The sequence below is a fragment of the Aythya fuligula genome, chromosome 3, assembly GCF_009819795.1.
Source record: "Aythya fuligula isolate bAytFul2 chromosome 3, bAytFul2.pri, whole genome shotgun sequence".
Taxonomy (NCBI): Eukaryota; Metazoa; Chordata; class Aves; order Anseriformes; family Anatidae; genus Aythya; species Aythya fuligula.
In genome coordinates this window covers 70,716,480-70,741,206 of record NC_045561.1, presented here as the reverse complement: position 1 = coordinate 70,741,206, position 24,727 = coordinate 70,716,480, and the positions used below count along the sequence as shown (strand labels likewise).

At 46.3% G+C, this 24,727-nt stretch overlaps 1 protein-coding gene across 4 annotated transcripts in view; it reads left to right on the top strand.

The window, feature by feature from the left end:
• Window positions 1-21,941, top strand: part of SESN1 (sestrin 1) — a 70,511-nt gene extending 48,570 nt beyond the window's left edge. The window contains exons 1-11 of one of the 4 annotated variants that reach the window (XM_032183996.1): window positions 7,815-7,840; window positions 12,781-12,846; window positions 13,743-13,943; window positions 14,864-15,046; window positions 16,258-16,488; window positions 17,760-17,907; window positions 18,551-18,663; window positions 18,910-19,100; window positions 19,416-19,560; window positions 20,322-20,375; window positions 20,809-21,941. In XM_032183996.1, the coding sequence (XP_032039887.1) occupies window positions 13,770-13,943; window positions 14,864-15,046; window positions 16,258-16,488; window positions 17,760-17,907; window positions 18,551-18,663; window positions 18,910-19,100; window positions 19,416-19,560; window positions 20,322-20,375; window positions 20,809-20,895 (1,326 nt within the window). In that variant the 5' untranslated portion in view covers window positions 7,815-7,840; window positions 12,781-12,846; window positions 13,743-13,769 and the 3' untranslated portion in view covers window positions 20,896-21,941. Of the gene's footprint in view, window positions 1-7,814; window positions 7,841-12,200; window positions 12,223-12,780; window positions 12,847-13,742; window positions 13,944-14,863; window positions 15,047-16,257; window positions 16,489-17,759; window positions 17,908-18,550; window positions 18,664-18,909; window positions 19,101-19,415; window positions 19,561-20,321; window positions 20,376-20,808 lie in introns of those variants that run through there. The other 3 variants (XM_032183995.1, XM_032183993.1, XM_032183994.1) reach the window with 3 other exon arrangements.
• The last annotated feature ends 2,786 nt before the right edge of the window (window positions 21,942-24,727 follow it).

Sequence of the window (24,727 nt, the reverse complement as noted above, 5' to 3'; positions counted from 1 at the left end):
CTCCAGGAGTCAGACACTGGCCCTTGGTGGCTACAATCCTAACCTGGGTTAGACTCAGCCATCCTTGTTGGTGAAAAGTGTGATAGTACGTGTAATTTTTTTTCATTTTTTTTTTCAAGTCAAATTTCACATTGGCATAAACCATTTGCTGCTCTTGAAACTTGTCTTTTAAAAGGGGAAATACATTTACATAAGTAAATGCAAATAGTTAGGGCCTGTTTTTTTCCAGAATAAAGAAATAAGTGATTTTTGTGGCAGTCTTGTCTCATGAGTAGTAGTTAGAAGGTAAGAAATAGGGGACAGGTATGATTTGTAGCTTTATTGACACAATGAGAGGGTTTTTGAACGGTATAGCTTCATGTCCTGTAGACCAGATTTGTGAGATCAAATGTCAACTGTAAACACCAGAGCCCTTTTTTAAGGCTATGATCCCTATTTTAATACTCTCTTAGTGTGTGCTTAGTATTGTATGTGTGCATTTGTATTTATTTACTCGTACTTATCCCAGAATTCCTGACATTTGAAAATACCATAAATCAGGCTTTAATGTTCTCGTGATTGCAAAAATATTGATTCTGCTATGGAAACCTGAGAGCATTGTGTCTTTTTGTGGCATGCCTGCTGTACATATTTTGTGTGTGGTTTCAGTGCATTTGAATCTGAGGGGCTACCCGTACAATGCTGGCCTTTCTCAAGACTTTTGAAGTGTATCATATGGGTGAAATGCTGGACAGTAATTAGGGTGGTCCAGCAATGGTAGGTGGCCTTTAGTCTCTCACAATAGCAACGGATTTAAAATTATAATTGTTAATAGTGGTTTTATGGCTAAATTCCCATATTGTGGTTAACTTTGAAAAACAAACAAAAACTGTATTTCAACAGAAAGTGCCAGAATTGGTTTCAAGCCTGCTTTGACTTCGGTCCAGTTGCAAATACATCTTTGAGAAGGTAGGTGGGTGATGGCAAGGACAGATCCACAGTTTAAATGTCACCGATGCAGGCAGCAGGATCGCAAAGCCCAGAAAAGTCTGTGGTTTTGTTGAGATCCCAAGCAGCGCAGTTGCAGAAATCTTCCTGTGATTTTCTGGTTGTCCCACAGGGACCCAAAGCCTCTGTGGCCAGCAGTAAAGGGCTGAGGTGGCCGTGGAGGTAGGAGGGCAAGGAGGTGGTCCTGCAGGCAGCTCAGTGGCAAGCCAGGCTGTCCCAGGTGCCCCGGAGGAGCTCTCCAAGCTCGGGACAGCTCCAGGATTTAGGAAGATGGGCTGTACCCCAGGGACTTGCAGCACCCAGAGGATGGTCTGTTTTCTTTACTGCTGTAATTAGACATCAGGAGATGTTCTTCCACGATGATGTGCTTAACTTGTTGCCAGCACAATGTTCTGAAGGAGTTGACAAATCCTATAATATTGTTGTACTTGGCTCTGTGTATTAAACAAATACGGAGACAGAATCAATCTTGAGGAACTTAAAATCGTAAAACATCAAGAGAGGTCGTTACAGAAGATGCTAGGAAAATAAAGCTTTATAGGTATTTAGATTTTTATTTTTTTTCCTAATAAAGATCTGATAGTTTTCTCCAAGCTCACAAACTCAGATAAATACTGCATGCTATTTGGGTCACAGCTAGACCATGGAAAACTGAAAATAAAAAGTGTTTTTTAGTGTTCCCCCCCACCATCTGCAGCTCTGGGCTGTATTGGGCACGTGCCTGAAAGTAGCAAGTCTAAGAAAGCCACAAAACAGTTCCCCAAACTGCTGTTACTGATATAAGGGCTCCTGAATCTCTTGTGGTACTTCCCATATTCGTTTGGTATTGTTTCACTTGATTTTATCTCACTTCAACAACCAAGCTGTAGAAAAAGAGTTGAAAACCTTGAAGTGCATTAAATGACGTGACACGCTTTTACTGCATTATATTCTTCTTGATTTATTTTCACGGGGAAAGCATTGAATTTATGGGGGGAAAAAAAAAAAAAAAAAGAAAAAGGAAGAAAACCGGTTAGGTTTTGGCTGTAGTGTGAGATTAAGGGTGGACTCAAAGAAGTGCAACTGTAATAAGCATTTTATAAACAGCCAGTTTATAAAAAGGCTCTGGGTCGCTTGCTGTCATGGTCTCACCCAATTCCAGTACATCAGGTTAGCACTAGTACTCCTTCAGGTGTTTTGTCTGTTTGTTTTGTTTTTCTCAGTGCTTGCCATTGTGTCTGACGTCTGTCAGAAGCTAATAGTGAGCTGCCTTTCAGTGCTTTCATTTCTGTTTTCATACAAGGACTATTTCCAAGGTCAAATGTAGTTCTAAAAAAGTAGAAAAACTCACTCGGGGGTGATTCAGCTCATCTTCCCTTGCTTCGGAGATGCAGGTTTGCAGTGTGTAACAGGTTTTGTTTGCAGTGGATCACCCAGAGTGATAAGGCAACTTCCATCCCTGTAGGAGGGGCGTTCCAACAGCACCTTTACACGGCAGTGGTGGAGCACTGTCTGACAGCATTCCAGCTAGGGTAACAAATAAGGTATTGCATGGCCTCCGTGCTCTTAATTGAATCAATTATGAGGGCTCGGAGTTGCAGGAATTTCCCAAGGGTGAATTTTCACTCAACCGAGAAAGGATATTTGTCCCTTTCCAGTGTTCATTTTGGGGACAGAGCGCCTGAGAAAAGAGAGTAAAATGGATCCCAGCTCCAAGGAGCTGTTGTGGGTGTTGGTGTGACCTGGCGGTTTGGTAACTGAAGTGGAGAGCAGAGACCTCTTTAGACAAAACCGGTGCTAGACGGTTATAAATTAAGCATTCTTTTTCTTGAATGAACTCCAAATGCACTCTTATTAAATGAGTTTTGTTTTCAACTTCGATGTTTATGTAGTCTTGAGAAAGACTGCGGAGTGGCTGGCAGCCTGCAGATGCTCTGCTCCCCAGAGAGTGGCAATGTGCAGCTGGACAGCTGATCCCCTCGCCTTACACCCTCTCCTCTGAAAGATCAGCAGTTACCAGCGAGTTACCAAGGTCAGTTTTGGAGCTAGTTAATACAGACTTTCCACCTGGGAGAGCTGTGCCTAAGCGAGGAGATGTTAACCAGAGTATTCGTGCGTGGCGCGCAAGCCCCAAGCGACCTCGGAAGAAAGAGCCCACTTTGCTAACATAGGATGTTCACAGCAAGCCAGCCAAGCAACTTCTGTAGTTCACTGGCTGGTTATCAGCCTAGGAGGAGCTGTGTACCCTTACGAAAAGGGGAAAGGATAATCTGGTAAAACATTCTTTCAGTCTGCTAATCTTTAGAAACACATCTTTAATCTACCTAGTTGGAGTAGACTTAGAAACCCTAAATCCGGTTTTGTGCCAAAGCGTGAATAATCTCAAGATCTCAACTTCTTGTAGCTCCCTAAACTTCGTACTTCTGCTACCTAATGACTGCAGAAGGGGATGTTAAATTTGGGCAAGCTCTGAGGGGGAGGAAAAAAACAAAACAACAACTTGTGGTTTAGAGGTGGGGCTGAACTGTCGAAATCTAATCACAGGCAGAAATTGCTAGAAGAATGACTGTTTGGGGATGGGGGGCATAAGAGTCCTGAGTGACAAACCAAATAGTTCAGGGAGCAGATAGAGGCATTGGAGATGCTGGAGCTTGGTGAGTTGAAGGCAGTGAGAGCAGTTCAGATGTAACAGCTTGAGCCTTGCAGCTCGGTAAGCTGGGAGAAGAGAGGCTGGGGCTGCAGTGGGCTAGGAGTTACCTGCTTTGTAATTACTCACAAAAACCCTTGATTACTTGCAAGTCATTTGCCCATTAGGGTTGAAGGTGTTGCCATTAAGAAAGCAGCATGTAAATAAGAGCTGTAAACAGAGAAGTTGCATTTCAGGGATGCACATGGTGGACAAGAACAGACAATAAATATTGTCTCTTAATAGTGTAAAATGTTCAGTCTTAGCCTTACATTCCTAAAGACTGCAAGGTGGAAAGCTTCTGTATATTGCTGTGATCTTATTTCCTGATGTGGCTGATTTTCAGCCTTTTGTTCTCCTAAACAACTTGTTTTTGTCCCTGCTGTGAAGGTATCAGGTGCAGTGCCGTTCCTAAGGGCTGGTCCCTTTTGACACACACAGCAAGAATTCAGGCTCAGGTATGCACAAAGAATACAGTTTACCTTCCTCCCTAGAGTTATGCGCTGATGCTAATAATAGAGTGCAACTTTTTTGGAGACTGACAGATCAGATTGTTAAGTTTAAGTAAAAAAGAACGCTTTGAAATACTGATCAATTTTTCTTGACCCGCTGATGGGCTGATAGAGTCTCCTATTTAATTTAAATTCTTTCATCGCTGTAATTAATGGTTCAATTGCTGCGCCTCCCCTCCTGTTATCATGATAAAGATTTTTGCTATTTTAGAAATAACAAGCGTATAATAAAGGGATAGAAGAGATTAGGAGATATGTTTGAAATTTGTTATGAAAAGGGTAGTGGCTGTGGACAGCCAGGAACGAGAGGAATCCACAGGGAAACGTTCAGAGCTGCTGCTGTGGGGCTGCTCAGTCATTGCCGAGGCACCTGGCGACTTCCTTGAGGCACCAGATGAGGCAGAGCTGCTCGAGCTGTTCTTCTTGAAGAGATCATTGCCCTCATGCTCTTTGCGCTGCTGCTTTGCTAGGGGTCACTGCCCCCTGGGATTTGTTCGTGGCTAGGAGCGCCTAACCTCTGTCAATCAAAATGAGCTAAAAATTGCCCAAATAATACAAGAAAAGAAATTTAAGAAACAAAACAAGTCTTGAGTCATTTGGACTGTAAGCATCCCGGTGTGAAGCTGGGTGGAGGAGCCCCTTCACCTCTGCAGGCCCCAACATCTTGGGCTGTCAGTTGCAGCTGGGAGACAGCACCCTCAGCCACTGCCTTATGGAAGAAAACACGACGATGCAGTTCCACGAGCTAAAGCAAATCAGGTACCTCAGAGCACCAAGGAACTCCTTGTTTGCCTTTGTAAATATTTCTGGGAAAGAATTGTCCGATCGTCCTCTGAGCTGCTAATTGGATGTCCAGCGCGGAGCAGCACCAGGCGTTTGGAGTGCTCCTGCTTGGATAACTTTCCTATGGAAAGAATTTGAGATGCTGGCTTGCCAGTTCTTCAGAGTCATCTGTTTGTGCTGAACTTTCCTCAAAAAGTCGCCCTATTAGACTCAAATGGCCCTGCTCCAAGTCACAGAGGGTAAGCTCAGACATGTGTTTGCAGGATCAGGCTTTTCACATCATAACTGATTGGTCTCCTTGTAGCTTCTCTATTACACTTCCTTCACTGCAGCAACAAGGAAAGCTTGCATTTCTGATGACCAAACCTCGTGAGCACAGATGTCGAGTGCCATCCTTTTATGCAAACAGCTTTTATGGAAGTGCCTGCTGAGAAGTATGCTTCCATGCTGTAGGTGCTGCTCGCCTGAGGTGACCCCGTGCCTGTATCTACCATATGCTCTTTCTGGGTGAAAGGAAACTTGGTATCTCCCTGTATTCTCACGTTAAATATTTGTTGTTGGTTTTTATGCAAACTGCACCATAGATGTGTCCCCACATCCCCTGGCTGCACGGGATTCTGCACTCAGAACCCAAACAAGCCTCGTGCCGGCATTGAACCATATTCCTCCTGACATCTCATACCATGAGGGGTAGCTCACCTCGCTAGACCCAGAATGGAAATAATTTCAGCGTGCAGCTGCGTACTGACTTATAGATCAGCTCTTGGCTCCGTTTTGTGCATTCCTTGATCTGGGGAAGCTGCACTTTGGAAATAGTCGTGTGAGCGCTGCTGTGAGACAGCACTTGCAGCAGAGCAGGCTGATGAGCTTCTGCTACAGCAGGGACGTACCTGGGGCCTGAGCAGAGCTTGTGTGCTCAGGCCATATGGGAGAGCTTTTAAGAGCATTATTATTTGTTTGCTACAGCTGTGTGACTTCCTCTTCCCCTTTGGACATGCTTTTTCTGACATGTTGCCACTGCCTTCATCTATCCTGATACAGAAAGCAAAGAACACAGCAGAATTTTCTGCTGTCGAGTTGGCCGTTTCATGGGAGAAAATTTCCCTTGGATGATGTCAGAGAAAAATCTGTATCTACTGAGGTTCTTTGTATAGGAGCAAATATCAGCATAAACAGGCTTCCTCACAAATACTCAGACAAGGCGACCCGCTACAGTGAGGGAAATAGAAAAACATTTCAGGGAACTGAGCGCTGTCCTTTTTAGTTATTTATTTTTCTTCCAAGGACGTTAACAAATTCACTGAAGGGCATTACATTTCATCTGACATCCAGGAAGGCTTCTTAGGGTGAGGCATCTTCGTGCATGTCAACTTTTCAGGCCATTACTCTCTTTTTCAACAGTTTTTTTCTGAGCACCAGCCAGCCCTTTGCCTGTGTTGCAAGAGGAGCCCATTCCTCATCTCTTTGTTAAGTTTTGGCCTGAAGTGAGGAAGTAGCCAGCGGGAATTAAGCAGTGCTCTTCATTAGTTTATTTTATTAGCTCGCAAAACGCAACCCTCCTCGCCAGTGTGGAATTCTTCTTCTTTTTCCATGCTTCTATTGAGCACTTTATGAAGTGCAAGCAGGTATGACACACGCTTCATTTCTTCTGGAGAAACAGGGCAGCATAAAACCAAGTCCCCCAGTAAGGAGCTGTGGCACTTGCACATCTCTGGGTAATTTAATGTGGTACTGCAAAGCCTTTGGAAGCAGAGCATCCTTCCACTCTGCTGAGTTAACTGTGTAGCCCAGAGAGGAGGCAGTAGCTGGAAAGTGGAGAAAAAAAAGAAAGCTTTGAAAGCTTTAGCATCAGAAATTGTTCCCCTGACAGCCCTGACCTTGGTGTTTTCTGCATTTGGCTGCAGGATTCATACACCCATACCAGAAGCCACCAATGAAGGGTTTTTCAGCGTTCAGTTTTGCATTTAAAGGAGTAAAGTTCAGTGTCGTGGAATTTCCCTGCTTTCTTGTTACCAGATAGCTTGCTAGAGCTCAAGATTGAGTCTGGGGCATTGCAAAGCATAGGCAGGAGCCTTCATCCCCCAGGGGACTGTGTCAGAGCTGTCCTGGCCTCCTCCACTCTAAACTGCAACTTCTCTTTGTGTCTGTCATTTTATTTTAATTCACAATATTCAGTGGAACGTGATATAACACACTTTAGCTCCGTAAACCCTAGATTGCTTTGGAAGATGAGAAAAACTCAGGGCGTCTGGTTCAGAGGCGTGTTTCTGTTGAGCTGATGGCTAGCCTCACATCCCACCCCAGCAGAGGTGGGAGATGGCAGGCAGCTGGCAGCGCGTCCAGCCCCGGGGGGGGGGCAGCGGGAGAAGCACAGGCTGCAGCAAACAAAGGCCGAGTGTTTTGCTGATGTGATTGCAAAACATATGTTTGCCCGGGACTGTTATGATCTTGGGAATAGGCGCGAGGCCAAATTTCTGAAGCAGCAGCACAAATATCTGCGAAATGTTAGCCTCCTGCCACGGCTGGGCTGAGCGGGCGGCGAGGGAAGGTGGTGAAACGAGCCGGGGACAGAGATGGTGGCGGTGGTGGTCTCAGAAGGAGGGCTCGGGCTGCCCAGGGGTCAGTCCTTGGGGCTGCGTGAGGGGAGGCTGGACGCGGTGCTTGGAGACGTGGGTGACCCTGGTGGCAGGGGGGCGGCTGGGCAGGGTGATTTTGGAGCCATGACCACGAAAGCCAAGCGGGGGCGCTGCCCGAGGGCTCCAACCTCCCCTCAGCCGGCTCGGGGCCCGCCTCACGGCCGGGGCCCGCCTCACGGGGCGGGCGCTGAGGTGAGGCAGGGCCCGGCCCCGCGCTGCCGGCACAGGCTGGGCCGGGCGGGCGGCGGCAGCGGCAGGTACCGGCGGGGGCTGAGGGGCCGGGGGGGAGCGGGGCTGGCCTCGGGCAGGGGGTACAGCGCTGCTTCGGAGCTGGGGTGCCTTGATACCTGTCTGACTCGAGCCCTGCAGCCTGGGCTGTTGATGAAACGCGGTCTTTTAAAGGATGTTGAGGCATCGGGAGAGCGTTCCCTTACTGATTCTTAAAGGGTTTTAATTAATACAGGAGGAAAACGCGCTCGGTAAAGCAGCAGTTTGGCTGCTGTGCGCTGACAGCGCTTTGGAGCTTGCTCGCAGGTCTCCGTGCGTGTGCGGGCATGGCCAGGGCTCGGGCTGAGGGACACCTCCGGGGGACCCAGGGAGTGGAAGCGGCGTGTGGGGTACGTGGGCATCTGGGGACTGCTATTATGGGACCTTAATAACAGTCGGGGTCGGTTTGAGAGAGACACAGCGATTGCACAGGCTTCTGGATTACATCAGTGAGCAAAAGAGGAAAAACTGCCTGGTTTGGTTAGCCCTGCGTTTAGAAACTGTAGTGCTCATGAGCTGTGGTGTTTTTTTGTTTGTTTGTTTGCCTGTTTGTTTGTTTTGAGATAAAATAATTTCCTTTTAATCCCTACTCTTTGTTTCTTAATCCATCTGCTTGCAAAAGCTACCCATCCGATAAGGTAGCCACATGAGCAGGACCAAAAATACATCTTTTAGGCTGAGTACGCACCAGCATGGTGCTAAGAGCACAGGGAGAGCAAAATAACTTGTCCTGTGAGCCCAGCCTGGCAGCCGTTGTCATTAAGATCTAAACGAGGAGTCTCAGACTTTGTGGGCTGTCAGTGGCACCAGCAGAGATCTCGGTGTCGGTGACCTTTAAAGGGGAAGCAGGAACCAGACAGAGCGAGGGCAGCAGCAGCCTCCCAGACGGGTAAGTGCCAAAGCCGCCCTTGGAGAGGCAGTGCCAGCATCTCGGACACGGAGGTCCTTTGGGTCTTGTTAGCCTAAAAGAGTGTAAAGCTCTAACTGAATGTTTTTAATGTCTGCTGCAGATGCCACAGCATCCTAAGCTGAATTTCCAGCACTGGCACAGTGGAAAAGTGGGGGGATTAAGTCTACCGGGGAATTGTGCTGAAGAGGTTTGAACCCACAAGTCGTTTATTGTGCTGTACTTAACCCTGAGCTTGGATAGGAATGTGCTTAGATTACATAAAATGACCACTGGCCGTCTAGGGAAAAGTTACCCACAAAAAACATCACCTCAGACTCATTTCCCTCTGTATACCTGTGCTGATTCATTTATATTGCATTAAGGAATGGGACTTCCATAAAATTTTGTTTGAGTCGAGCAGTGCTTAGTGGTTAGTCAGGATACAGATGATTCGGGTGAAGATGTTAATCCAAGCGTGGTTTAGTGAGGTAAATTGATAATTCTCTTTTCACTTCGCATGTGGCTTGTCTGTGACAAAATGTTCTGTTCTGGCTGTTTCGAGGGGCTGAAGTGGGTATATAGATCAGCATCTCCGGGAGATACAGCATTTGATATTGGTGCTGATGGTACTTGAGGGGAGCAAAATGACTCATTGTGTTTTAACCCAGGCAAGCAGTCTGAAGATTGTGGTTCACGGTTAGTGCTCAGCTGGTGAATCCTGAATTACCGAAAATCAGAAGTTTGGTGGCTGTCACTGTACTCGTCTGACCGAACTATGATTGAGTTCTGGGAGAAGTTTGGTGATAAGAGGCAGAGCTTTAGCTGCCAGGAGCCTGTAGCAGGGATCTGAAAAAGCATTTAGGCTCAACTACAGAGCAGTAGCTGTAGCTGGGGTTACGTGGCTGTTCCTGGTCTCAAAGCCCTGCATCCCTGCACGTAGCTCAACTCTGCTTCAGTATTTCTAGGTGGAATTTCTCACATTGGGTGTCTGTTTAGCAGTGACTTTTTTTTTTTCTTGTTTTGAAAAGGTTCAAAACCAAAGTAGATGATGATCTGTTACAAACAGCACTGAGAACATCGTCCCTCAGGTATTAAAATGCATCTCCTAAGCATTTGCAATTCAATTTTGCATCTCAAGCCTTTACTTCCATTTGATAGGAGTGCTGTTCTTGACAAGATACTCTAAAAATTTACCTAAAAACAGGCTGGATTGACAGTGTTAAGCTACAGAAAAGCTGTAAGTAGAGTGAGTTTCTACATGCTGATGGATTTTTAAGTGGCCTTTGCTCTGCATATCTGTGCATGCCGTACAGATTTTGGGCTCAGTTGGCATCATGGAGTTAGATAAATGGAGTGAGAGATGGGTGAGAGAGAGTGGTAACTGGGAAGCTTAATTAAGTTTGCAGACTTGTCTCATTAACTCCTCTGCCTGCGTTCTGAAGAGCTGTTTCTTGGCGTAGATTTGCATAAAACACACATTTCCTGGTTGAGAAGTCTCCGAACAGACACGGTCTGATGGTTAGGGCATTAGCCTGTGACTTGCGACCTCATCTTAAGCCATTGGTCTTCCTGTACCAGCCTCGGGTAGACACCCAGCTTCTGCGTTTCTCCTTTTTTGTCTAAGGGGGAGATATTACACTTGGTTGACTCTGCAGGACACAGGAGAGAGGTGCCCTTCCCGTGATTTCTGAGGGAGCCTCCTCCAGCCCAGCGACACAGCATTTGTACAGCTGCAGCCGCCCGCGGTGGATTATCGCTACGAGGTCTTACTTGCACATCAAGCCTCAGTTGTGGTCGGCTTTCTGCTGAGCTCGGAGCTGGATTCAGCTGCGGAGTTCCTGGTTGGAATGGAAGCGGCGCGGCAAGGTTAACAAAGGAGGAAAGAAGCCAGGAGAAGCTTGCTGGGGAAACCGCAGCGCTGAGGTCACCGGTGCGCAACCTGATGGGCTGGAATCACATGAAAGCCGCTTCGGCTTTTGTCAGAAGCAAAATAAATGTTGGTTGTTTGCATCTGCTGCTCGGCCTGGCCCCTGGCTCCTTCGCCGAGTGCTTGTTGGTGTCCTGTGAGGGGTGTCCTTGCCAGGAGGCAGAGGGGCAGGGGTGCTGCAGGTGGCTTGGGAGGTGGCTCGTCCTCCGAAGGAAAGGCTGGAGGGAGGTGTGTCTAGGATGGATATCTTTGGAAGGCATCGTGGAGCTTGGAAATAGAGCAAAAAAACAAAGGAAGGTCCTCCGGGAGTGTTCTGGGCGTTATTTCTGGGCTGTCTGTGTCATGTCAAAGCGTTGGGGTGCCATCAGCCATTATTTGAACCCCTGCCATCATTTCAGGGCCTGAGGAAAACAAGGCGACTTCTTCAGCCCCCCAGGAAGCCCAGCGTCACTTTGCAGAGAGGGCTCGCTTTTTATTTTAGCGTTGCCTTCCTAACGCTGCCAGTTCTGTGCAGCGTAAACACAGCAGTTTGGCCCCAGCATGCTTTAAAAAATGTAACATGTATCGACGTGGATGTGTTTCAGATTGCTGGGCAAAATAGATCAGTGGTCGCCTCGCCTTGTGTCTGAAAATTTATTTTTTCTTCTTCCTTGTAACTCCCCTGGGACAGGGCCGACTGAAACGCAGTTGTTCAGGAATTAAACTTCAAGGTGTTGCTCTTGGAGTGGCTGAGCTGGCAGACAACTGCAGGCATCTGCGAAATTACCCAACGTGTACCGCCGGTCCCTCTGCTGTCATTTGCATGTAAGGTGTTTCTCTAATTTGCTAGCGCGGCTGCAGCTGGGGTAAGAAGCTGCAATATCACTGAGGAAGAGTGATAGGAAGCTTGGGGGAGAGAGGGCTTTTAAGAAATGAATCCAAGTGGCAGTGCTGTAGCACCTCAGCTGACAAGCAGGGTGTGTTTGTGAATGTCAGGAGGAGGAAAAAGCCCCATCGCAACCCGTAGTGTCCTGTGGGACACCCGAAAGGGCTGCTGAGAGCTGCTTTTTGGCCTCCATTTACCCCTGTAAGAGAAATGAGGGTTGCTGATTTAGGTCTGAGAGGTGCTGGAGGCCGGTGGAGTCTGGTGAGCTTCGGTAGCTCTGAGATGGATCCGTGCTGGTTGTTTCCAGCCTTCAGAAGCTGGTTTTTAGTCTTAGTGGAAAGTTCAGGGAACGGGAACTGATTAGGAAAATTGCTTCTCATGCGATGAACTCGTGCAAATAGAAACCTCAGCTAAGGACAAAAGGTGCACTAGTAAGTGAGAGCAGTATTGCTCGGCTGTAACAGCCTTCACCTATGTAGCAAAACTTAAATCTGGCTTTGGCAGGCAGCTTTTAGGGGCTCTGTCTGCTCTTGAATCCTAAAAGAGCTGTAGGCACCCCTCTGCTCAGCCTTGCCTGCAGTGCCTCAGTACCGCAGGGTGCTCCCCCTCGCCTCCGTGTGAGCCTGAGCAGCTACTTACCCTGTCTTGAAAAGACAGCCTTGAAAAGAAAGCTGGCGCAGATGTAGATCAGGTACTTTCAGCAGTTTAAGACCTCTTTGAGGTCGGGGGGAAAAAGCAATCTGATTAGGGTTACAGCTGTTTCATTTCCTGACAGATGCACGGAGTGTTATGTGCTTGCTGACTGCGGATGTGCACACATCCATCAGTCTCGTTTTGTATCAGTGGCATAACCGCACAGCAGCCGGCTCTGTACTGAACAACATGTCCCGGACGCCCTGCCAGAATATCTTGCCTCCTGCACAATTTTTCTGTGAACCAGGTTGTGCTGTGCACACACGTATAGCTCTATTGGTGTCTTTTTTTTCTGTGGTCGACAGGGCCTTTGTTGTTGCCGTTTTTGTAGCTTGGAGTGGGGCTGCGCTCTGTAAACAAGTGTGACTGGTCCTCAAGTACTTGCGGAAAAATAATTTGCATTCGTACAAGTGGTACTGGCGAAAGTACCGGTGGCAGAGCACCCCGAGTACCCAAATAAGCTCAGCCCTGAATGGCAAATTCTTGTCTTTCTTGCAGCCGCAGCTAAGAGGCTGTTTATAACCGAGCGCTGAGATGGTGTGTTTTTCTTTTCTAGGAACTTGGAATACGAATTCCTAGACCACTGGGACACGGACCAAGCAGATTCATCCCAGAGAAGGAGGTGTGGTGGTGTTTTCAAGTACACAGTGAACTTTATGCTTTTAAGGAACAGCTCTTTTAGTAGTCACCCACAGTTGGTTTCAGGACAGCTGCTGAACTGCAAAACATTTTCAGTTGCGATCACATTCAGTCCTGGCGAGCCTTTGGCCACGGGTCTGATGTACAAAGCAACGAGAGCCCAGGGGAGCTCTGGAATAGTTGTGACACCTCCTGCACTGCTCTCTAGCAGCAGAGAAACCCAACACTGCTCTGTGTCAGAGCGTGTGTTTCCCTGTGAACATCCGGATGTAGTTTCCTACTGGTCCCCGAGGTACCTGCCCCTCTGCTCCGGGGTTAGTTTTTTCTTGAGCTGCCACCCTGAAGATCTGACAAACTGCCGAGTGCCTGAGCAGTGCTGGGGCTCCTCTCCTGAGCGACTGGTAGGAGAACTTGGAGCAGAGGGCAAGTCAGTAATATGCCTGTGGTTTTCTAGGAATTTCTGAGCCTTAAGCTTCAGTTTCCTTTTATAATTCTCGCTTGTCATCTTAGCTAGCTTTTTATTTTTTTGCTTTTTCTTTCAGTAAAAAATATTTTTTCAGTTAGCTCGCTCTTGATATAACTTCAGATGAATTTGGAGCACTCAAGAAAGTGAAGGTGAGAGTTAAGGAGAAGTCAGTGTTGCATGAGAGAAAGTATAAAGGCAAAAATCTCTTTGCTGCTGATAAAATCATTTGGGATCCAAATGAGAGGTGCTGAGAGGATCTCCTGCTTGCATTATGTGCACTGATTTAATGCCATTAGGAGAGATATCTTACAATTCCTTTCACTGGGGGCCTGGGTGCTGCGGTAATACTTTTTTTTTCTATTTTATCAGTACTGCTCAGACAATATTATTGATCTCTCTTTCTGTTAACGCAGACCATTCAAGTGGGAAACGAAGACGCCATGATGCACACGCTGTTTGCAGAGTCTTTCGCCACGCTGGGCCGACTGGACAACGTTACCTTGGTGATGGTTTTCCACCCGCAGTACCTCGAAAGCTTTCTGAAAACTCAGCACTATCTGCTGCAGATGGATGGTCCGCTCCCTCTTCATTACCGGCACTACATCGGGATAATGGTATGCTGGAACGTAAAGCAGCGAGCAGAAACAGCCGCTTTGGCAACTGCCTCTGATCTTTTTTAATAGCAGTGTTTTGCAGTTTCTAGTTGGCAGGGCATTTCGTCAGAAGCTAAGGGGAAAAACAGAGTAGGTTTGTTTGTGTCTGTTTTACAAATTGTTTCATAAGATCAGTACTTTATGCTCATAGTTTCGGTAGGAATGCAAGGAAGAGAAAAAAAATCTGTTACAAAAATAAGAGTTGTTTATTCCTGGTTTCCTTAGTATCTCAGAAACTGGTTTTCAAGACAGCTTTTTGTATGCGTGCTCTGTCAAATGCACCTCTCTCTAACTCGGTAGTCCCATTATCTGCTTCTGAATCTCTGAATTCTGAGCAGGTTTTCTGCCAGAAGTGGCTGATTTTATATTTTTTATAATCTGCTGGTGCAATGGTCAGCAATGGCCTGCTGAAGTTACACTGAAGATTTGCACTACATCATATTTTGAAGGGAAAAGCATTAATGCTTGAATAAATGACACTGGATCTCTTCTTTGCTGAAAAGCTGCCCTTAGTTCTTCTTGCTCTATGCATTCTGAAACCTGCTTTTCTTTTAGCTGGTAAAGATTTGCCTAGAAGCAGTCTTGATTCCTCTACACCGGAGAGTACTGTGCAGGACACTACAGGTCATAAAATAAATTTATGCCTGGATGTAGGAATGTTCTTCCTGTAGCCAGCATCATTAGAACCTAGACAAATGAGGAATATTTGTGTTATGAGAACAATAATCAAAACAGGCTTTTTTTTTTTTTTTAATTCAGCCTTTGAACACTGCAAGTCTTACTCTTGAATTTTTTGAGGAAATGATGACTTGTGGCATTTGTTGTAATGCACCAACTTACTGTCATTGTTTTCTGTACCACAACCGTGTTTTCCTTTTTAGGCTGCAGCAAGACATCAGTGCTCTTACCTTGTTAACCTCCATGTGAATGACTTCCTTCACGTCGGTGGAGACCCTAAATGGTTGAATGGGCTGGAAAATGCACCTCAAAAACTGCAAAATTTGGGAGAACTGAACAAAATGTTGGCTCACCGACCCTGGCTTATCACCAAGGAGCATATCGAGGTAAGCCTTTCACGGAGTAATGTGAATGTACCCTTGTTTTTCAGTAAATGCAGTCTCAGGGTTGAGAGCCAGACAGGGTGAGAGATGTTCTGTGTTTCAGATCACTTTCATTTCGGTGTTTAGTCACTGCAATACTGAGTGCATGATGTATCACTTGTGCTAACCCCGTCAAGCTGGCATAATCATTCCTGGTCTCAAACCACAAACCGATGTAATTTATGATAGGCCGCTATTTCAGAATTGGCATGGCAGGATTCTGTTGGTGCGGCGCTGCTGTGGTCAGATGTGCGCTTCCTGAAGTTGAATGCTGGCAGTAACCAGAAATCCCCCAGCACTTCTGAGGCGGCGCCAGGCTGAAGGCAGATCACCGTGTTTTTGTCCCAGTATTCGCTGGTTCAAACGCTCAGCTTTCAGAGCTCTAATCTCTCCGCAGGCACTTCCGAGTCCCCTGGTGTTTACATCGAAGATAATTTTATTTGGGGGGAAAAAAAGTCAGTACTAAGAACCAACACTTTGGGTGTGCAGCAACAGCAGCTCGCACAGTAGGGACACCCTAAACGTGGCTACTGGGGTAATTTTCCCTCCCCTGCCCTTTTCTTCACCCGTAGCACGGAGGAAGTGGGTGCTGGGACTCACTCCGCGCTGCCTGCCAGGTGGAGAGCGGAGGCAGGACCCTGGGCTGTGGGGGAGGACACACGCTTTGCCAGGAGGCCCAAACCTCCCACACTTTCCTGCCTGAAGGGGAAGTTGGGGTTTGAAGCTTCTTGTCAAACGCAGAGCATTCCGCCCACGGGGACCGGGCGCAGGGAGCCCAGCCTTGATGCCAGGTTGTTGCACAGCTGATCTGCCAGGAGGTGCCAGGGTTTTCCAAGTCCGTAAAGACAGGTCGAAGAACGAGGCAACTGTTGTGGTTGCGTCTTCACCAGAGGCATGAAATTTCGACACGAGTCAGTCTGGTTTCAGTGCGAACCGTACGGTGCAAAGCAGAAACCCCAACTGCCTCGATAGCTGCTTTGGGGGCTGGAGAGGGGAGAGAAGTCAGCAGGTGACCTGTTAACAGGACAGCGAGCACGCAGGGAGTTAGGAAGCAATTGTGGATTTTGGAAAGCTAATTTTACCTGTCAAATGCAAGCGCTGATAAATTGCACGAAGGTGGAATTGTTCGAACTCCTTTTTAAACGTAAGGCTTTTGTCTTGCCTTGTTTTTAAAGCAACTTCTGAAGACTGAAGAGAACAGCTGGTCCCTGGCGGAGCTGATCCACGCGGTGGTTCTCCTCACACACTACCACTCCCTGGCTTCCTTCACCTTTGGCTGTGGAATCAGCCCGGAGATCGACTGCGAAGGGGGTCACACCTTCAGGCCACCTTCCGTCAGCAACTACTGCATCTGCGACATGACAAATGGGTACCACGGGGTGGATGACATTCACGCCAGCCCAACTGTGAGTATCTCAGGAACTGTCTGAACACTCTCCTTCAACAGTAGCTTCTTTGTAAACTGAACACACCGAGGTAACCCGTGCAAGCAGCTCTTTTTGTTCAGTGGGATTGATGGCCTAACCTAGCTGAGGACTAACCTGGTGGAAAGGTGTATTTAGGAGGAGCTGAAGTGGCACTGGGGAAAGCTAGCAAAGGAAGAGCCGAAGATACAATCTCTCGTGTCTATTTTTTTGATCTCTTATCTGTTTGCCTATCTGAGGGACTGCTGCTGACCTCAGCTAGATGGTGATACATGACCTGAGTAGCAGTGGCCAGGAAAGCTTTTTATTCCACGTGTGCAGTGGAAACTTGGCTCTTCCTTTGATTCTAGTCTTTGATGCCCTGAGGTGTTGGTGGTGCATCACACGACAGATCGCTCACACTTCTCTGACCCTGTGTCTAAAACAGTACTTCCTGCCTGCAGCACTTGTGCTCGCTGTGCTGCACTTGCTTCCAGTTGGTGAGAAGCATGATGTGAACCGAGCGGTGACAACAGGATATTTTCAATGTAGGTTCCTCGCAGGTTCCTCTACTGTAATAGCGTGGGTGGCATTCAGATCTTGTCAGATCAGCTTGCCGGTTTTCTCAAGGAGCGAGTCGACTGCAAAAGGCAGAGAGAAAAAAAAGGGAGAATAATTTAAACTGAAGATAACTTAATTTTGCTTTGTAATGATGGATTTTTACAGGACCAGATACTGAATTAAGAGCATATTGTGGTGGTGTTGAAACAGCTCTTGTGAAGTAAGATTATCTTGCGCTAGCTGTCCTTTGAGGCTTCATTAAATCTGCATTACATTCACTCTTCCTTTCCCTTTCGATATGTTTTCTTCAATATGTGAGCAGAGAAAGGGAAAAATACAGTTGGGTTGTAAATTGTGGTTACTTCCTCTATCAGAATTTCTGTTACAGCCCCTATTTTTTCAGTTGTTGAACATTTAGATTAGATAAAAGAAATCGTTTCAATCTTAGTGTGACAACCACTGGTTCCAAAAAGCTGTGAGTCTTAAAAGATACTAAAAATACCAGAGATCTTATTGAGAAAAGATGATGACTAAATGTGAACTGTTAGGTCAGTACAGATTTCTTTCAAGAGCCATTTTCCTGGAAAAATCAGTATTTAATGATTTAAATGAAGGACGCAGCCTGCATTTAAATTTTCTGGCTTGACGATTTCTCCTGTAATTGTCAGTTCTTGTTACACAGGGAAATGAACTGTTTGTGTCTCCTTTTCAAGACTACAGAGTCCGTCTGTGAAGTTGAGGCTCTCATGGAGAAAATGAAGCAGCTGCAGGAGTGCAGAGATGAAGAGGAAGCCAGCCAAGAAGAGATGGCCACCCGTTTTGAAAGAGAGAAGAGGGAAAGCATGTTCGTGTGTTCTTCAGGTAGCGCTTCAAAGCAAAGCAGTGGCAAGATTTATGGCACCGCAAACATAAGTATTAACTTACTGACCAATATTGTGTTTAGTAGAAGTTTATTTCCAACAGCATGTGAAACTTTTAAACCTCTTTCATGAGGTGCTGTAAAAATAAGTCCTTAGATGTAGCTTTTTAAGTCTACAAAACGTTACAGATGACTGTGAAATAACAATCTGTTTGAACCTGAGGGTTGTTGCAGGTTCTTTAGTGTTTTCCTGTAAAATAAAGCTGGCACGGAGGACTTAGAGGTCTTTTTTCAATAAGCTCTCTGTTCCAAACCAAGTTTCCCCTTTACAGTTTTAAAGACCTCCTGAGTTCAGAGCAAAGTACCCCCTAGGCCAGGGGGATAGGGTGAAGACTGGTACATAAAAGAAAGGAAAAAAGATGTTTGCAGATCAGAAAGATTCTCAGTGTTTTTCACGGAATTGCCTCTAAAGAAAGGATAGTTGAATTCACACTGAGGTGTACCAAAGAATTTTATTACAGGTATTCCAGTGAAACTGTGTTTATTTAAAAAAGCACAGGCTCCCATTCTCCTGTAACAGTTCCCCTAGTACATTTCCAGTTTGTTCTTACTGAAATTGCATGAAATTCTCTTTGCAATTAACAGAAGATGAAGAATCAGCACCCACAAGAGATGTGTCTCGTCACTTTGAGGATACCAGCTATGGCTACAAAGACTTCTCCAGGCATGGCATGCACGTGCCCACCTTCCGAGCTCAGGTAACAAGGACGGGGGCTGCTCTCAGGAAGCTTGGGGTGCGGTCTGTTTGGTGTCTGGCAAATACCAAACCCAGAAAGTGCTGTGCTGTAACTTACTGCCCCATGGATGGCAAGACTTAGAGCAGAAACCAGCTGAACAAAACCCCCATCCCGGATTACGTGCCCTGAAAGAGATGACATTAACGCACGAGGCCTTCACAAGTTCATTTCTGAAATGCTCCATTCTGCGTTTTTACTTCTTCTAAGGATTATTCCTGGGAAGACCACGGCTATTCCTTGGTTAACCGTCTTTACCCAGATGTGGGACAGCTCCTCGATGAGAAGTTTCACATTGCCTATAATCTGACTTACAACACAATGGCCATGCACAAAGACGTGGATACCTCAATGCTAAGACGAGCGATCTGGAACTATATTCATTGTATGTTTGGAATAAGGTCAGTTTTGCTACGGTGTTTTATACATATCAGCTTTTATCTTATACATATTCTATACATAATTCTTATTCATATACATAATTCTATATAAAATAGCTTTTTTCTTTCTTTTTTTATTCCTCAGAGCAAAGCAGAACTATTTATTAAGCAAACATGCATGTTTGTTTTTATTTTAAACATATTTATACGTTTGGGGAAGGGCCACTAGTGGTACAAATTACACAGTAATTTATTTTCTTGAAGGAACCTACAGCCAAGGCAAGTGAAATACCTGGTTCTGGAAAATGAAAGTGTTTTTCTTTCAATTCTGAACAGATACGATGATTATGACTATGGTGAAATTAATCAGTTGTTGGACCGCAGCTTTAAAGTTTATATCAAGACTGTGGTTTGCACTCCCGAAAAGACCACAAAAAGAATGTACGATAGCTTCTGGAGGCAGTTTGAACACTCTGAGAAGGTACAGTGCGCGTGTGGTCTGAGGGACATGGGTGGGAGATCTGTTTGGCATGCTAACGCCACACCTACCCAGCTGGCACTCGAGCTTTGGCTGATGTGACTGGGATTCTGCTCGTGTTCAGTAAATTAATTCAGGGGTATAGCACTGCCCAGACTGAAATATTGTTTCTTAATCAGTGTTCATATCAAGGGCTCCATTTCTTGCTAAACTCCTCATGAAAATAGGTTAGAGATACCTAGTTATAACAGGGATACTATAACTGATGATTTAAGGGTGAAACAAAACCCTGTCTATGGTTTGTTTCTTTTTTTGTTAACTTACAAGCTTTCAAGCACATAAACCCTTCTTTAAAGCCCCAACCCTTGCATCTCCTTAACCATCAAAATCCAAGGATCTTACATGTTCCTGAATGCAATCACCAGCCAACTCTCACCGTCCTCATGGAAATAATATCAGTGAAACCAAACACAGCCCCTACATGCCAAACCAAACTCTCAGCCAACCTGCTGCCAGTGAGAGAATGCTTTTCACCCCCCTCCACCACATAGTTTCTGATCTCCTCCCCAAAGAAATACAGTAAATACATGGAGAAGATGAGCTGGGGCACTCAAATTCATACCCCTGGCAGCTACTGAAAGCCTCTACCCCAACGGAGACGATAGTTTCACGGCATGTTACAATTTCTGGCGTGCCTCACCTCAGCTAACCACTCCTGTGTTGTTCAGGTGATAATTACCTGTGTTTCTCTCTCTGTCCCACAGGGGCAAACGACCTTATCACCTCTTCCTTTGCTAACAACCCCCTCCGCTCCACAGGTACCAACCACCCTTTTGCCTTTGACTAATTAATTAACTGAATTAAGCTCAATTTCAGCAGCTGTTCCCAAGCTGCACATAGTCTGCTGCTGATGAAGGGCTTCTGTGCTCGAAAGCTTGTCTGTTTTTTTCCCAGCTAAACCAGTTGGTCTGCTAAAGGTCACCTACCTCTTCTTATGACCCTGGCCCTGCTTAAACGTACCCGTGCCCCATTGCTGCGCCGTGCTACGGTACCGGAGCGTTCCTTAAATCTTCCCTCCTTCAGCAAGCTTTCCTGATAGAGCTAACGAGCTGGGTAGCTGAAACCTGCAAGGCGCTCCCCCTCTGCTGAGGCAAAAACTAATACGAAACCCACAGCCCCACAGACTTCCTTTTACCCGAGCACATCACTGCGAGCGCTTTGCTAATGCTCAACTTGTTTTGTTTCCGAAAGGTCCATGTAAATTTGCTTCTGGTAGAAGCTCGGATGCAAGCCGAACTACTTTATGCTCTGAGAGCTATTACTCGCTATATGACCTGATGCCTCCGGCTGCCTGGCGACGTTGGAATGTTGTGCAGCTGCAGTGTGGCAGAGGAAGATATGAAGCCTCAGGACCAACGGTAGCTATAAATTAAGACGCCCATTGTGCCATAACTCCTTTAGTTTCAGCTATTTCCGTGTTTGGAATATCGCTGCTGCCAGTAGGCAGTGAACGCTTGGCAGTTGAAAAGACAGGGTTGTGCAGAAGTGCTGCCTGATCATGGTATTTTGGCTTTAGACAGCACGGGACACTCTATGAACTTGTGGCAATATAGCAAATGATAGGCATATAGATCTTCTAAGGCAAATACGACAGGAGTTGGAGCGTGAAAAGAAGTGGGACTTGATGACATTTGCTTTCCCTACAAGAATAATCTTAGAAAACGTTGATGCTGCTATTTGTGCTGGTGGAGTGAACAGACACAGGCTGTTCCAGTTAAGCTAAAAGTGAAAGTGAGCACTGCTATTGTCTGAGCCTTTATTGTGTGTGGTTTCAAAAAAAGCCTCGTTACTTAGCTTTTTAATCAGAACTCAACCTCTTCTGTCCACACTGATGATTTGAAAGATAGCAGTCAATTTTCTCAAATAATTTAGCCTTAAGATGCTAGAGGACGTTTGTTCAGCATTATTTGGTGAGCTCCAAAGTGCAATGGTCTTCCTATGGAGAGGAGAGGACATCGGTCCTCCAAGCTTTTTAGAGATCTAACTACACGAAGTGTCAAGTAGCTTCTTGTCCTGTTTTTCAAGCGGGAAGCGATACCTGTTCAGGAGCTAGGACAAGGTGTGGGAATGTTGTTCTAGACTGCCAAACAGTCCTACTGTATTACATGCCCAACGCTGGTCTTACTGATTTTTTTGCAGTTGCTTAAATAACTAGGCTAAATACGATCTATTTTTAGTAAATCAAAACATGATTAAAAATGCTGACATTTAATATACAGTGGTTTTGGAGAACACATGAATACTTTTGTATGAGTGTGAATCGCTTTTTAAATTTGTCAGTATTATTGGTATTTTTTAAATAAAGGTAACAACTTTTTCTCTTGGTGGTTGTGTGTGGTTTAACTTCACATTTCTCTTCCTGCTGGTTGACTCACTCGTTCACATACCTTGTATATTGAAGACTTTTAAAATGTCTGAAACAGTAACTGAGCAGACGTACTTAAAATGACAAACCATGATGTTTTCAATTGAGTCTAAAGTGGTAGGAGATAAAGTTTTAAAAAATGTACTTAGCTCTTCACTAAAATTACAGCGGGAACACCTCTCGCATACCCTCCTGGTCTCCTCCCTCATTCCGTCCCTCAGCCCTCTACCCACTATCCAGGTAAGCTCTGCCACACAGGGTTTTCTGTTTCCTCACAGGTAACAGGCATGAGGTGACTGGAGATACCAAACGCATTTTTTATACAACCACTTCTTTTCAACAGCTAGCTCTAAATACCACTTGGAGATTAACATGGATTTTAAAACGGTCCAGCAGTGAACTTAGTTCCAGATTAGATTGCTAGTTTTCACAGACAACTGCCAAAAAGGCCTCTGGCATCAAAAGGGATATTCACTTCTGTGCAGTCGGGCTGAGGAATTTATGGCAAGAGGCACCAGGGAGTGGGACGGGGATTTAGAACAGTTCAGTTGGAAGGGATCAACAGTGATCAAGTCCAACTGCCTGACCGCCTTTGGGCTAACCAAAAGTTACAGCATGCGATCTAGGGTGTTGTCCAAATGCCTCCTGAGCACTGACAGCCTCGGGCCACCAACCACCTCTCCAGGTAGCTGCTTCCAGTGTCTGACCACCCTCACAGTGAAGGATTTTCCCCTGATGTCCAGCCTGAACCTCCCTGGCACAGCTTTGTGCCGTTGCTCTGCAACCATTTACTGCAAGCCCATCAGCCAGGTCATTGCCCAGCCTGGTGTGAACGTGTTTAGCTCACAGGTGGGCAGTTTGATACCATCCTTCTGGACAAAGGCCTTATTGAAATCCAGAAGGATTATGGCTGATGCCTGAGTGACCAACTTTTTGGGACACGCTCCTACAGCTGGCCGTAATGGGGGTAGAAACTTTGACCTGCTTACAGGAACGTAGGAGCCTACTGCGTAAGGCAGGAAAGAAATGGATTTACCCAACCCCACAAGTGGAGTTAAGCTAGCTCAGACTGGTTTCTGTCACCACAGCCCGCTCTGAGAACACTTCAAATCCAAGAAGCTAAAATATCTAAAATGATCTAGGGGAGAAATTAATAAACTGTTGAAAATTGTGACTAACAGGAAGCATCTGCTATTTCCTCTTAACTAAAAATACAGGATTTCTGAGGTTCCAAAAACAGCAAAACTTTCCTGTCTGAAGGCATATCATCAAACTAACTTATGCCTAACGGCGTACAAAAAAAAGTGTCTTCCCAACCTGTGAGTGGAGTTTCTGCAGCATCTGGTCGCCCTGCTGTCCTTTTACTGGTTCAGAGGCAGACAGGAAACTTCCAGAAAGCCCAGACTGCATGGTTCCAGCATCAAACCTCCAGACACATGCTGGGACATGCACACACTCGCTCCCCTTTGAAGCAGAGTAAAGAGCAGCGTGTGCGAAGGGCTTCACACCGTCACATTTTCAGACAGGACTAACCACAACCTGCGATTGTAACCATGCACAGAGCTACTCACCTTGGAGCACGGGGCTGAAAAGTGCTCGGGGTTTTCCCCCTACCAACGCTTTTGTGGTCCTAAGCAGTGCAGAGCAAGCAAGACTGTTAAGAGCAGTGACAATATCTTTAAAAACGTGAAAACAATCAGTGACAGTGGCAAATTGCTATCGCTGCACAGAGCAGCAGCAGCGTGGGATGCCAAGGTGTGAGGAAGGAACAAGCCACGACACCAGCATAGTCGCTGATGTGGTGTGAGCTGCCCTCGGCTGCTGCATGGCGCAGCAGCACCTCGCCCGAGTGTCATGGGTGGGAGTTGTGTTCGTGTTCAAAACTCACCCCAAGAGGTGGAGGTGGGGGAAGCTGCCCAAAAGGCCTGGCAACGCGTGGAAGGAGACGGTGTGAGCGTGGCCTTGCTCCCAGCGGCAGCGTGAACACACCCAGTCTGCGCCAGCAACCTTTGAAAGAAAACCAACCAAACAAGCAAGAAGAAAAAGCACAGCGTTTTCTTTTGAACCTCTGGTTACGGGAGCGTGACAGAGCCACCTGCCCCATGAGCAGCAATTAACAATCCTCTCCAGCAGCCCCTGACTTTCCAGCTCGTATTTTCAGCTCAAAACTTTGCATATCTGCACATGTTCAACCAAGACAAAAGAAAAAAAGACAGCAGCAGAGGCTGGGTACTTGGCCTCTAAATAGGAACGGCTCCTCAAGTCACAGGAGAGCTGCACTGAGGTTTGCCACAAAGACAACCAGATGGCGGAAGATGTTGTAAGAGTACATCAGAAATTCAGCATTTGGGGCTCAGAATTGTTACCCACGAGTTTTGTTCAGGAAAAGACGTGGACCTGCGAAGCTCCATGAGTGCTCTGAGGCCTCTGCTGTCCTCTCTGCTCCACCCAGCGCTCCCGCACGTGCCTCTTCCTGAAGCCTTCACAGGACAAACTCTTGATAACGAGGACAGCGGTGCCCCAGCTTCTCTCTCCAGCACGGGACACCCGGTTTTGCCGTGCTACGGAGCACACCACGCTGCTCCGGGCCTTTGTTCACAGTTCAGCTGGTCAGATCCCTGAAATAACTCGCATTGTCTTTGAACAGATCCTAACTGCGTTCATTCCTGCCATCTCAGGGACTCGAGCAAAAAAAAAAAAAAAAAAAAAAAAAAGCCAGTTTCAGGCAGATATTCAGCATTTTTC